The sequence below is a fragment of the Pleurodeles waltl genome, chromosome 4_2, assembly GCF_031143425.1.
Source record: "Pleurodeles waltl isolate 20211129_DDA chromosome 4_2, aPleWal1.hap1.20221129, whole genome shotgun sequence".
Lineage (NCBI taxonomy): Eukaryota > Metazoa > Chordata > Amphibia > Caudata > Salamandridae > Pleurodeles > Pleurodeles waltl.
This window is the reverse complement of record NC_090443.1, coordinates 57,264,856-57,279,287: the sequence shown is the minus strand read 5'-3', so window position 1 is coordinate 57,279,287 and position 14,432 is coordinate 57,264,856. Positions and strand designations below refer to the sequence as shown.

At 43.0% G+C, this 14,432-nt stretch overlaps 1 protein-coding gene across 6 annotated transcripts in view; it reads left to right on the top strand.

Moving 5' to 3' along the window:
• The first annotated feature begins 1,438 nt into the window (after window positions 1-1,438).
• The window catches only part of EIF4B (eukaryotic translation initiation factor 4B), a 520,800-nt gene continuing 507,806 nt past the window's right edge, over window positions 1,439-14,432 (top strand). For 3 of the 6 annotated variants that reach the window (XM_069230640.1, XM_069230642.1, XM_069230639.1), the window contains exon 1: window positions 2,598-2,628. In XM_069230640.1, the coding sequence (XP_069086741.1) occupies window positions 2,613-2,628 (16 nt within the window). In that variant the 5' untranslated portion in view covers window positions 2,598-2,612. Of the gene's footprint in view, window positions 1,598-2,597; window positions 2,629-14,432 lie in introns of those variants that run through there. The other 3 variants (XM_069230641.1, XM_069230644.1, XM_069230643.1) reach the window with 3 other exon arrangements.

Genomic DNA, 14,432 nt, shown 5'->3' with positions numbered 1-14,432 from the left:
CTGGAAACAAACACACAGTTGCACTCCTTCTCCTCATCTTCACCCAGCACATGCAATGAGAAGGCTGCTTTTCAGTGAAATTGGATGCAGGCCTCTCTCATTACTTTGATTGGCTGTTGCCAACCAATCAGTGTGAAGGTGTGTTTCACAAAACTGAAAATGTGTGGGTTTGACTGAGGGCTGATGGATGAGAAGCAGGGATGAGGGATGAGAAGTAGGGATGATGGAAGAGAAGTATGGATGAGGAGCAGGGATGAGAAGTAGGGATGATGGATGAGAATTAGGGATAATATATGATGGATGAGAAGTATGGATGAAGGGTGAGAAGTAGGGATGATGGATGAATAGTAGTGATGAGAAATAGGGATGATGGATGAGAAGTAGGGATGATGGATGATGAATGAGAAGTAGGGATGATGTATGCTGGATGAGAAGTAGGGAAGATGGATGAGAAGTAGGGATGATGGATGAGAAGCAGGGATGAGAAGTAGGGATGATGGATGAGAAGCAGGGATGAGAAGTAAGGATGATGGAAGAGAAGTAGGGATGATATATGATGGATGAGAAGTAGGGATGATGGATGAGAAGCAGGGATGAGAAGTAGGGATGAGTAGTGAAGAGTGAGGATGTCCTAAAATGGATACTGTACAGGGATTTCATTTTTCCCGTTGACTAGCACGCAGGCAAAGGCAATTTTAGGCAGAAGAATGCTAAAATAAAGCCATTTTTGGCTTTAAAAAATCGGTAGTCTCCCACCTGAATTGGGTCTGTTGGCATTATGATAAGACCTCAAGACTCATGAGAAAATGCATCGCTTTTAATTACATTCAAAGGGCAACAATAGATGGCACAAATTGTAAACAAATCTATTTCCGGTTATTGTAAAGATCAACTGGCATGGTTTCTGGACGGAAAGAGTCCGCCATCGCTAACCAGTTCCCCAGGTCAATGAGTGATGTACTGCTCCAGTCCAGGCTTTTTCTTTGAAATTTAGTACTTGTGGTCGTTTACTCCATTATAAAACAGAACTATTAGTCCCAGAAGTAAAAAAAAAAAAATTAACTGGAGCAGTAAACCACGCATGGATCTGAGAAACTTGACAGCTATGTAATTGAGCTTTTTAAACAGTAGTTGTTGTGTCGCCAGTTTGTCATCCATTTTGGTATGGGTACTTTTTGCATTTGTAAACCGGTTGCATCAGAAAAGATTTCCAATAGCGGGACATGCACATATCTCATAGTACAGTGAGGAAAAGCACGCGTTGGTAAAGACCACACTGAACATTGCTTCTTTCATGCCACAACAGTGGTTACAGCGGAGGAGGTGTGACGCTTTTCTAAAATGGCATTTTCAAATACGAGGTGGTAGCCATCTTGGAACAGTCAAATTCAGTCATAGAGGAACATAATAGATCTAGAAGAAATACTTACATTTGACCAGAAATAGTTTCCGGTTGCGCTCCAATACGTCATACGCATCGCATTTCTGTTTGTCAGTGACGCGTGCTTCCCCCTTTCCAGCAACACGCGCTATACATCACGTGACCGCGCCATCCGGGTCCTTGAGTTCTCTCACTCTCCCAATATGGCGGCTTCAGGTGAGCGCTGGTGGACGTGGTGGGGGCCTGGGTGTTAGTGCCTCGTCAAGAGAAAAATGGGGCTGTGAGTCGGCCTCTTGGAGCTTCGCGGAGCTTTTCCGAGGGGTTCTTGGATAGAGCACGTTTTGCATGGAGGTGATTGGCAGTTGGGCGGCGGCGCGCGGTCTTCGCGTGGGGTTGAGGGTCAGTAAGCTCGTGCACGGCACCCCCCGATTGCCACCCTCCCCACCTCCTGAATTGTAAGCAGGCCCATTATTGAGAGTGATGCAAAGCAGCGCAGGGGTGGTGGGCTCAGGAGGGAGGCCTGACAGCAAGACTCTCTCCATTTATGGGCGGGGTCTGACAGCATGACTCGTGCTCAAAATCGTGGAGTGGTTCATAACAGTAGAGCATTCTGTCGGCTGATAGCGTGTCAACACTGGCCAGGGTTTGTTGGTGGGACCCGATGGCAGCACTGTACAGTAACAGAATAACTGCTATTCGCCCCCCCCCAATTTTTATTCAGCAAAACCGTCTTCTTGAACGCGTGGAGACTGGGATCTGTGAATGTTATGCCTCTTGAGTGTTAAATACACTTCTATAGTTTAATAGCTTTGTTGAGGCGTGATAGCACATTTACAAACAAGCTGTACTGTGAAAGTGCATCTATTGAAGAATGTTTATCAGTCATGTGGCCTAAGTTACTTATGCTTTGATTGGTTGTGCTCCTAAAATGTTTTTCTTGGTGTGAATGCACCTGCAATGAAGGATATGGAATGCATTAGCATTTTCAGACTTATAAGTGCTGGTGTACGGTTGGCGAGTCTGAATGTAGTGAGGCCTACACAGTATATGTTTTGATGTTGTACAAGTATGTAGAAGCTGCTCATATATTCCTGCAGTGAATATGTGACTGTTCATATGGGTGAGTGAAGCAAGTGGAGTGAGAGATAGCTACGCTGATGGTTGTGCTTTCTATTTTCCACCCTAGGGCTGATCTGGACCAGTTTTGATGGGTGTGCTTCTGAGTTTTAAGATGTCCAAACGTCGTGGTAATGACCATTTTGGATAGAGCCAGGTGTTAAATGTCTTTCTGAATTCCATGTGGTTTTGGATGGTTCTCGTCTTTGGTTTGAAAAAATTCCCACGTTTTTGCTGGTTGTACTAAGGGGTAGGCTCCACTAATGTGTTTGTTTTGTGCTGGATTTTTTCAGAAGATTATGAGTAAAGGTTGTTCTGGCGAGTGCTAGTGATGCAGATATTTTAAGACCATTTCTCAAAGGATGTTTTTTGTGGACCCTCATTGCACATTAGTACATCAGTTGTTGGTGACTCGATGGAAGGCATTCATTATGAGATTCTTTGAGTGAGATTGATCAATGTTTGTGAGGGCATTAGTGTTGAATTGTTGCTTTTCAGGTCTGACCCAGTCCAAATTTAGCAGGCTTGTTGGCCCACACACACACACACATGGTCTTTTTCAGCTAACTCTCTTAATCCATTGGTCTGTTCAGGTGTCATTTCATTTAGCTTCTGCCTACCACAGAATTCAGCAGTGGCTTAGCCCACTTCCGCCATTCTCTGCCTTCACTGTGAGTGATATTTTGCACACATGCATACATCCACGAAAAAAGTATTGCACTTCACTTACTTACGTATTGGGACTTATAAGCCTGCAACTGATTTGATTTAATTTAATTTTTAAAATGTATTTTTGAATCTGGTAATTTTCTACTTTTATGTTTTTCCAAATTATGCATGTCTCTTTTACATGTGTTTTTAAAAAAAAAAAAACTTTTACTCTTTTAATGCCTACTGCAGAGGTTTGCATTAGAAGAATTGCAGGCTTGTCCAAAGCTAAACCTATGGGCTTTCCCAATACTTGCTTGAAAATGGGTACAACCATTGCACTTCTGCAGTAGTCAAGCCAGGAGATGGGATGAACTGTTGGCAGTGGTCTAAAGAGGAGGTGTATTGACAGTTTGATGCACGAGGATTAGCTGAATGGTAGATGTGAGTGTGAAACCCCTCAGCATCTTTTTGGAGGCTGCACTATGAGAATTCCGGAGCATTGTTGGTGGTTGCCACATGAAACCACGGTGTTTATCCGTTTTGAATGACGTGCCTGGTGACTACGTTAGCATCCTTGTGGGAGGCTCAAGCAGAAGATCTCATCAGGGACTTTGCTGAAGGCTTCTCCTGGATATACATTTTTTGGTAAGTAGCTGACTTGATAGCTTTTAGGCCTTCTTCAAGACTGAGTCAGAGGAGTCGGTTTAGGGTCCTTTTTCAGAAGCTGCGCTGGATGATTCTCTGTAAATCTTTTGTTTACCACCAGGTGGTCTCATGGTGCTGATAATGCACATTGAAGAGTCGGTTGTTTAACTGCATGTAATATCTGCTCACTTCGGTTGCGATATTTCGTAAATGGAATGCCTGGAGTTAAAAGTACATGCTGCCAATGCAGATCAGGTTGTCAGTGGAACAGAGAAAACTTTGCTGAGCTCATGCCCTGATCGATTTGTGTTGCAGCTAATGGTCTCTTACCACTTACTGCTCTGCTTACAGTGCACAATCCATTGAGTTCAATGTTGAGTGACCGGTAACTAATGCAGTTGTTTCAGAGCTGGAGAAACGAGGATCTTGAAAGATGGTGGATGTTCTGTAATGTTTATGCAATTGCAGTAAGTGCTTGAGGTAGTATCTAGATGGCCAAAGGTACTCAAAGTTACTAAGGGATTTACAGATAGAAGTATCTTCGTTTTAGCAGGATTTTGGGCTCTAGGCCTAATGCATTTATCTAAAGCGTTATTCAAGTCTGGTTTATTGCTAGAGGCTAGTGGTTATTGAGTTCCAGGATGATATTCGTTCAACAATGTATTTCATGAAATCAAAGCCAAATGATTAAATAAGCTTGTCCTGAGGCCGAATCCGTATGGTTGAGAAAAAAATGGGTGCCATGGCCACTTTTTGTGAAACCCAAAAATGATTTGTGCTGTGACTGAAGAGAATTGGAAACCATGAGTTGGTTGTGATGTTCTGGACAGGAACTACTTGAACCTATCTAATACAGTTCCACTGGACTTTCAACATATAAAGCAAGATATCACGGTTGACTGTGTTGAAGGCTGCAGAAACATCCACAATACCATTCACCTAATGACATCTGCCCACAGTCCTCATAGAGATGTCCATAATATTGCTACCCACCAGGTGTCAGTTGTCTGGCTAGAACCAAACCCCGATTGCAAAGAACTGAAGACATCATTTGATTTAATTAAGTATTGATTTTTTTGTTTTTCTGAGTCGTTGCTTATCTATATAAAGGGAAATACCAAGCTCAAGTTTGTGTGTGTGTGTGTGTTTTTTTTTTTTTCTTTTTTTTTTCTGCAATATTTTGTGCTTAGATACCTTTGGGCATTCCTGTCCTTTTGTTGCATCTTTAATAAAACCACTGTTCTCGCATGTCTGACCCAGAAAAGCCGGGCATCTGTCATGTAATCATGACAGCAAAGTGCAACAGCAGTTAGTGAAAAACACTCTTAATGAGATGCTAATTCATCCAGTCAGTAAGCGCTTAGTAAACGCAAAAGTTGTTAAGCAGTAATTCAGATGTTGGCCTATCAGTAAATTAAATATTTAGCTCTCGAGCTGCATGCTGCAGTTTCACAAAGAGACTTCTTGATGGCCACGTCACAAAAACCGGATAAGAAAACAAATGGAGCAGTGCAACTATCCTCATAATGCTGTGGCATTGGTGGCCAGCCCTTCTAAGAAATGGCCAGCCATGATAAACAACTGCGCCAATTACTGAATATATTTGGAGGGATGGGGGACTCTAACACAAAGTCTGTAATAGGTCATACGGTCGCAGAAAGTAACCACAAGTTGATCCCATTTATTTGTCGGCCAACCTGACAGGAACATGCAGAGACGTTAAAAAAGTTAGTGACTGTTTTTAGAAGGTTTTAGGCTCTGAAGAAGGGATAAAAATAATATTGTTGCTGCAAGAGTCAGTTTAGGGCTTTTTTTGTTGAAAGATATAAACCATGCCTGTTTCGATTGATGGAGTAGGTCATATCTGATTGTTGCAGTCAGCGTGTATCTTCAGCTTACCATTGAGTTTACAAGTCTGTTGTATTCTCCGTTGGTGGCCCTTGTCTTGGCTTTCTTATCTCGTCTAAATCTCTGTGAGGGCTGGTAATTATGTTGTGATTATATTGATTGTAACATAACATCTTCATAGTGCAGTTCTGAGTACATCTGTTCTGCATTTCTATTCTGTACTGATGTCTCTTTACAGAAGATTAATCTGAGTTTGAGTATTGAAACCTTTATGCAGTAGGGTGCTTACTGATATTCACATTCCTATAACTCTAAGTGTTATGACATTGTGATGCATTCTCTGGACGCATTTTTATGTGAATCGTCGAGACTATCGGTCAGTTCTACCGGTTTTAATTTTTTTTGTGTTTCTTGCATGAAGTTAGCAGAGTTGGCTAATTAAATCATTGAGAGTATCTGGAGCAGAACACTCGAGCAGTGTTCTTCTCCAGACTTAATGTGCTGGAAGCAGTGCTGTGCTTATGGAGTTACAGCTTAGGTTCTGGGCAGAGAATCCATAGTGTGAGTGTTTGAGAGGAGTGCGAAATTAACCTACAGTCCAAGGAAAATTAGTCCTGAAGACACATAAGGCCTAGTTGGTTGTAGAAAAATGTGTGTACAGATACGTGTACCAGGTCTGGGGGCCATCCTGGCAGACAGTGCTTATCCCTGTCGGTAATCCCTAGCTTCAGAGACCATCATAAGCATGTGGTACTCCCGGGGCATATGCTTTTCAAAACTCACAGAATCCTTGACATATTGTAAGTATGTCTGATACAGCGGTGTCCACCCCTGGATAATTATGGGAATAGCATAATGGTGGCTGTTCTTGGGATATAATGCACATGAGAGCAAAGAGTGGTACCTTGCCAATCTCACAAGGGCACAAACAGAGCACATGTTAATGAGGGTGTCTCGAGACGGAGCCTTCCTAGTGCGTGAGAGGAGTGAAGCTAATTCCTATGCCATCTCCTTTAGGTAAGGCTTGTTTTATTTCTTTTTTTTCAGTTTAAAACATTAAGGAAGTTTGGCTACTGAATTGACTATTCTTGTGCATAGTGGGTGTCTTGGTCATTAATGTTCAGCCCTCACACTGGTGGTCCTGGCTTAATGCCATCCTTAACATTATAGTGCCTAAATTGTTACATAATGGTAGCCGTCATTGCACACAGTGGAATCCTTGGCATTATGGGTTTCCATCCCTGGCATGTGATGGTAATACACGACCGAGTGAGGGAATGGCAGGCTGGTGTTTGGGACAAATGGCTGGTTATCAAGATTGAAAACTGATATATTACGGTTATTTCGTTTATATAACCTGGGAATTAAATATGTTTATCATAATTAAAAGCACTTGTTCAAAATGGATTTTTTTTTTTCTATAACAAATAACTGATGCTTGAGAACAAGAGGATGGTATTTCAAAATAGGGTCAAAGATAATGATTTCTTAGTAATCCATGCATGCTCACGAGACGTATTGCTAAAGTTAATTCCATGGTGCCAGATGGCATTTGCCTCTATTACTGATATTACTGCTGGTAGCTATGCTTCGTCTCGTTCAGGGCTGGTGACTGCTGCTAACTTGCCTGTGATGTCCTCACTTGTAATATTGCCTAATGTGGTACCTCTGATTAGTAGTAGTTCCTCTTATAGAAAAGCTTTAACACCATAATTTACAGGGTTTTGTAGGAGAATGGCAGAATATAAGTGTATTAGTAAAGTAATTTAGTGTTTTTTTTTCTTTTTTGGGTTCCATGATACACCATAATTCAGCTATCTGTGGAGTGTTGGATTTGTTAGTGTATAGTGGTTATGTATGCAAGTTGGGCTGTTTAATGCCTTTTGTTGGAACATTTGTTTTTTTGCCACATGCACTTCGAATGCCTTACTTACTACTTGGTGGTATTCCAGTGGCTAAAGTAGGCCAAATGAGCAGGGTTTTGTTGTCCATGCCCCGATTGCAAACTGTCTCCAATTTGGTATGACCTAGTCGGGTTAAAGTTCAAATCTTTACCGGACCGGTACCTGCGCCGGTGATAAAGCAGTGGATAGGTTGATGTCTTGACAGAACAAGTCTGGTGCAGCATGCCCCATGTTACTTCCTGTTACCTGCTCCACGAAAGCCCAGTACTTTCTTTTAGATTTCAGAGAGCGTTGCTGCCTCATGTTCTCCCCGGCAATTCTACTTTCATTTTTATAGCTCATATCTGTACACTGATACTTTTTTTAATTTTTTTTTTAATTAAACACATGCACCCAAATACAACCAGCAATTTGCAAGTGTCTAGGACAGTTTTTTTTTTTTTTTAAATTCTTGAGACAAAAATGTTGTACATAGGCCCCATATTTTGTCAAACAAGCCTCCTTTTTTGGCCAGTTCAGCGGAGACTTTCTTTATCCATTCCAAGGTGTTCCCAGAACGTATGTAGCCAGGTCGTGTGGTCTGGAGTTGTCCGTTTCCCACTTGGCAGTGATGACTTCACTGGTGGCGCAAAGAGCTAAGGTGATAGTCTTGCCCTTGTGTGAGTGAAGTGGGTATATTTGGTTATTTAGTGGGTTTATTTGGTTATTTAATAGTCCAAAAAGCGTGGAGCCAGGGAACTGCTGTATAAGTGTGTGAATTTTATTTCCATCGGATAGCTCCTCTTGCCAGTACTGCTTTAGTTTGTGGCACTGCCCCAAAAGATGTGTCAGGGTCTTGTCTAATAGTGGTGTGCATCATCCAGTGTCTCTTGTGGATTTATCACCACGTTTCTTTCTCCAGGCCATCTTTAATCTGATCAGATGTCAAAAGCGCCTCACAATCTTAGAAATTCCTCACTCTCTCACAATTGGTGTCTAGCCACAGTAAGTGTCCCCTGTTACTGCCTGAGTGAAGGAAAGGTTATCAATTATACGGGAAGTGGGGGTGGGGATAGAGGTTAGGCCCTTGGAATTAGAAACTGTCCCAGGCCGCCACAGTGGTTCTAGTGATGCCATGAGTTTCAGGATTCAAGGTGTTGGTGTTTATCAGAAGCCATGGAGGGACGTGGAAGGGTAGTTTGCATCATGTGTAATATTTTGGGCTAGATAGTCTTTTTAATGGTCCTTATTCTGCCCTCCATGCTGCCAGGATTACCAGTCTGTGGACACAGGAGATCAGCATAGTTGCATTCAGCAATTTTCCCCCTGGAGGAGTATACCTTGATCTCCGGGTATTCCACATGTTTGGGTGAGGAGGCTAATTGGAATAAGCTTTTCAGAAATATTTGGGTTGCCTGTGGTAAGTTTAACCCCTTCGCCTCCAGGCTTTTTCCCCCTCAGGTGCCAAGCCTTTTTTTGGCTATTTGGGGCAGTTCACGCTTAGGCCCTCATAACTTTTTGTTCACATAAGCTACGCACGCCAAATTTGTGTCCTTTTTATCCAACATCCTAGGGATTCTAGAGGTACCCAGACTTTGTGGGTTCCCCAGAAGGAGGCCAAGAAATTAGCCAAAATACAGTGAAAATTTCGTTTTTTTCAAAAAAATGGAAAAAAGGGTCTGCAGAAGAAGGCTTGTGGTTTTTCCCTGAAAATGACATCAACAAAGGGTTTGCAGTGCTAAACTCACCAGCTTCCTAGCTTTCAGGAACAGGCAGACTTGAATCAGAAAACCCAATTTTTCAACACAATTTTGGCATTTTACTGGGACATACCCCATTTTTACGATTTTTTTGTGCTTTCAGCCTCCTTCCAGTCAGTGACAGAAATGGGTGTGAAACCAATGCTGGATCCCAGAAAGCTAAACATTTCTGAAAAGTAGACAAAATTCTGTATTCAGCAAGGGGTCATTTGTGTAGATCCTACAAGGGTTTCCTACAGAAAATAACAGAAAAAACAAAATATTGAAATTGAGGTGAAAAAAATCAGCAATTTTTCTCTACGTTTTACTCTGTAACCTTTTCCTGCAATGTCAGATTTTTGAAAGCAATATACCGTTAAGTCTGCTGGACTCTTCTGGTTGCGGGGATATATAGGGCTTGTATGTTCATCAAGAACCTTAGGTACCCAGAGCCAATAAATGAGCTGCACCCTGCAATGCGTTTTCATTCTATACTGGGTATACAGCAATTCATTTGCTGAAATATAGAGAGTGAAAAATAGCTATCAAGAAAACCTTTGTATTTCCAAAAAGGGCACAAGATAAGGTGTTGAGGAGCAGTGGTTATTTGCACATCTCTGAATTCCGGGGTGACCATTCTAGCATGTGAATTACAGGGCATTTCTCAAATAGATGTCTTTTTTACACACTCGTATATTTGGAAGGAAAAAATGTAGAGAAAGACAAGGGGCAATAACACTTGTTTTGCTAATCTATGTCCCCCCCCAAGTCTCCCGATAAAAATGATACCTCACTTGTGTGGGTAGGCCTAGCGCCCGCGACAGGAAATGCCCCAAAACGCAACGTGGACATAGCACATTTTTTAAAAAGAAAACAGAGGTGTTTTTTGCAAAGTGCCTACCTGTAGATTTTGGCCTCTAGCTCAGCCGACACCTAGGGAAACCTACCAAACCTGTGCATTTTTTAAAACTAGAGACCTAGGGGAATCCAAGATGGGGTGACTTGTGGGGCTCTGACCAGGTTCTGTTACCCAGAATCCTTTGCAAACCTCAAAATTTGGCTAAAAAAACACGTTTTCCTCACATTTCGGTGACAGAAAGTTCTGGAATCTGAGAGGAGCCACAAATTTCCTTCCACCCAGCGTTCCCCCAAGTCTCCCGATAAAAATGATACCTCACTTGTGTGGGTAGGCTTAGCGCCCGCGACAGGAAATGGCCCAAAACACAACGTGGACTCATAACATTTTTTCATAGAAAACAGTTCCTACCTGTGGATTTTGGCCTCTAGCTCAGCTGGCCGGGGAGGGGGGGGGCAGAAATGGCCTAAAATAAATTTGCCCCCCAGGGGAGCGACCCTTGCCTAATGGGTCGCTCCCCATCTCTAAAAAAAAACAAAAAAAAAACACAAAATAAAATTTGCCCTGGTGCCTAGAGGTTTCTGCCCCCCCCCGGGGGCAGATCAGCCTAATAACAATAGGCCGATCTGCCCCCAAAGCAGGCAGAAATCGCCTAAATACAATTTGCCCCTCCAGGGGAGCGACCCTTGCCTATGGGGTTGCTCCCTTATGTCACTTTCACCCAAAAAAAAAAAAAAAAATACATCCCTGGTGTCTAGTGGTTTCTACCCCCTTGGGGGGCAGATTGGCCTCATAAAAATAGTCCGATCTGCCCCCAAGGGGGGCAGAAATGGCCTAAATATAATTTGCCCCCTATGGGAGCGACCCTTGCCTAAGGGGTCACTCCCCACACCTAAAACACATCAGCGTTCAATAGGGCTAAGAGTCAGTGAAAGGGAAAGCCTTCCCTGATTTTGGAATTACAGTTAGGGTGGCCTCGTACATGGTGTCTGTAAGTTTCCCCCGTGTCTTCAAAGGAATTTATAGGCGTTTGAGTGGTGCGGTTTGGAGAAGCAGAAGGCCATGTATAAGGCTGGCATAAAGTCGTCCATGTCTGGGGCTTGCTGGTTTGGTGTTGAGCTATCCCTGTATTCACTTATACTTCGATATCGGATTCAAGCAAAACTGCTTGTTGAGGAGAGACCCAGGGACTTGGGCTGTGGAAAGGTACGATTGCATATCCGACAGGTCATTGTAGTCTGCTGAGTAGAGGTCACAATAAAAGTGATTGCACAGGCATTCAGTGTCCTCATCGGCATGTACCTGCTCCCTTGGGGTTGATGATTGTTGCAACCATGTCTTTGTGCAGTTAAGCCTTTAATTTGCACGCTAGCAATCTTTCATCCTTCTCTCTGTGGGCTTTTAACCACACCCACTACTGCTATTCATTCTTTATTAGGCTTGTCTTAAATGTTTCATTTTTATTGGTGCTTTTTGTGAAATGTCCCTCCTTTGTGTGCGGAGTTCCCTCCCAGGTGATTTCACTAAGTGAACATTTTTGTTGTCTATCACACTAAGTCACACTTTCTCCTTTTTCAGCGTGTGATGGCCCCTTCTCCAGTTTCGATTTTACTTTTATCCCATCCGCGATTCTTTCTAGACATTCACGCAGGGAGCCAGTAACTCTCGCGCTCATGACGGCCATAACGCCTTGAATTGACTTTACTATTGTCAACTTTTTTACTTTTCATTCTCAATTTGTGGCAAGAAACGTCCACTTAGAAATTTACAACGCTGATAGCTCTAACTCAAGCAAACACAAGACCTATTGCAAATGCTAGTTTGATTAGTTGGTTATCAACGCAACGGTTGTTAAGTCAAACAACTAAACGATTAAACGGGAAATGTTACGAGATACCACATGAGTGGTGCTGAGAGGGAGACCGTCTTAGTTCGGACATGTGCTAAGACTTCGGCAATTTGCTCCAAAAATTTGAGGGTGACATAGTAGAAGAACACGAAAGAGTATGTGTGTGTGTGTGTGTGTGTGTGTGTGTGTATGTGTGTGTATGTGTATATATATATATATCCAAGATTAATTAAATAATTGGAGCGCACATGCTTCCACACATAAAACTTATCTGGGGCAGAGGCGTGTAGCTCCCACTTGTGTTCATGAGTACACGTGACACGAGGTGAGAGACTTCTCAGGCCCTGACAGTTCTAGCCATGATCTTTGATCGTTTGTTCGGTGAAACGTCTGCTCCCAATTGTGTGAATATGCACTCACAGACCACTGAGAGCAGCCATGCAACCTCTGCCCCGGCAGTCATTCACCCATCATTTTGATAAAGGTGGGTCTAGGGGAGCAGGCTGCCCAGTCACTTTTGGTTTCACCTGCTCAGGGTTATCCTGCAGAAGAAATGTGCTGCTCCTGCTTGTGTGCAATTAATACACATGGACTGCAGGGAGCAGCCACTTTGCCTATACCCTTGCCAGCTTCAGCCAAGAGCTACTATTCCTGGAGCCCACATAGGTATTGAAAGTAAAGTCGGGACATCATTGAGGCGCCCTTCGCAGTATGATGCATTACAGCATGGCGTAGAATTCCCCCTTTCCCTTTGCACATCGGGACGTCATTAGTGGAACACAGTAGCCATATTATGAGGAAACAACCCTTGAGGAGCCAATAGGAGCTCAATGCTAGCTCTCTTTTAGCAGAAGCGCAGTATTTCTGCCCAATCGAAGTTTCTACACAAGGAATTAAATATCTGGATGGAGCCAAAGTCTCTCTTGTAATGCCTCTTATAGGTTTGTGGCTCACATTAGATGTGAGGATAGCTGCTTTGTCAAGCCAGACCTACCCTCTATATTTTGCAAAGAAGCATATCTCGCAAATGAAAAAAACACTGCGTGAGGTACCATTACTGATAATGTTGCCTGAAGAATAATACAAACATTGCAGTACAGTGCCTCTTTAATTTTATACTGCACATAGATATTAGCGTTCGTCGGGTCATAATTGTTTCTTGTTTGTTACAACTGGCTGCATAAACAAACGTGTCATTTTGTGTGGCTGGAAGTCGGGTCCAAAACTTTAGTTTTGTGTAACATGGATTTGAGAGGCTAATATAGTAATTCTTTCTGATGGTTGGGTATTGTATGTGTTAGGCTTTTCATCCCTGGTGTGGTCTCCTTGAACTTTTTGCCTATGTTTCACAGGTTGTTGTGTGCTGGGCTCTGATTTTGCTGTTTTTGTTACTCTGGGCACTTTACCACTGCTAACCAGTGCTAAAGTGCAAGTGCTCCTTTACAAAATATGTATGTAATTGGTTTATCCATGATTGGCATAGGATTTATTAGTAAGTCCCTAGTACTGTGCACTAGAGGTGCACAGGGCCTGCAAATTAAATGCTTCTAGTGGGCCTGCAGCACTGGTTGTGCCACCCACACAAGTAGTTCTGTAATCATGTCTCAGACCTGCCACTGCAGTGCCTGTGTGTGCAGTTTTAACTGTAAATTCGACTTGGCAAATGCACCCACTTGCCATGCCCAAACCTTCCCTTTTCTTACATGTCAGTCTCTAAGGTAGGCCCTGGGACTTATAGTAATGTATTTTAAATGTCCTGACAGTGAAATATTGCTAAATTCATTTTTCACTGTTGTAAGACCTGTCCCTCTCATAGGTTAACATGTGGGCTACCTTTAAATCTGATTGAAGTGACGATTCCCTTTGGGAGCGGATGGACATGTGGAGTTTGGGGTCTCTGAGCTCACAATTTAAAAATACATCTTTTAGTAGCGTTGATTTTAAGATTGTGTGTTTGAAAATGCCACTTTTGGAAAGTGAGCATTTTCTCGCTTATACCATTTTTGTGAATCTGCCTGTTTGTGAGTTCCTTGTCTGGGTCTTTGCCATTGGCTTCTATGGAGTAGCCCTCATGCCCAAACTGGGTCAGTTTGACAGTTGGGCTGGTTGCACCTCACACTAGACAGTGACACAAAGGAAGCTGGGGTGTAGTCTGCATTTCCCGATGAGCCATCTATGCTGAGAAAGGGGGGGGAAGGGATGGGGGGAGAGGAGTGGTCACTCACACCTGAAAGTGCTGTGCCTGCCCGCACACAATGCAGTCTCCAACCCCCTGGTGAGTGTCTGGGGCCTGGCCTGGGCAAGGCAGGATTTCACATTCAAAAGAGACTTTACTTTGAAGTAGGCCTACTTCAAAGGATAAATTGGATATAAGAAGGGCACCCAAAACCACAGACTTGAGAACATTTCTGGAAACCAGAAGGAACCTCTGCCTGGAGATGAGCTGAGGAAGAAGAGCTGCCCT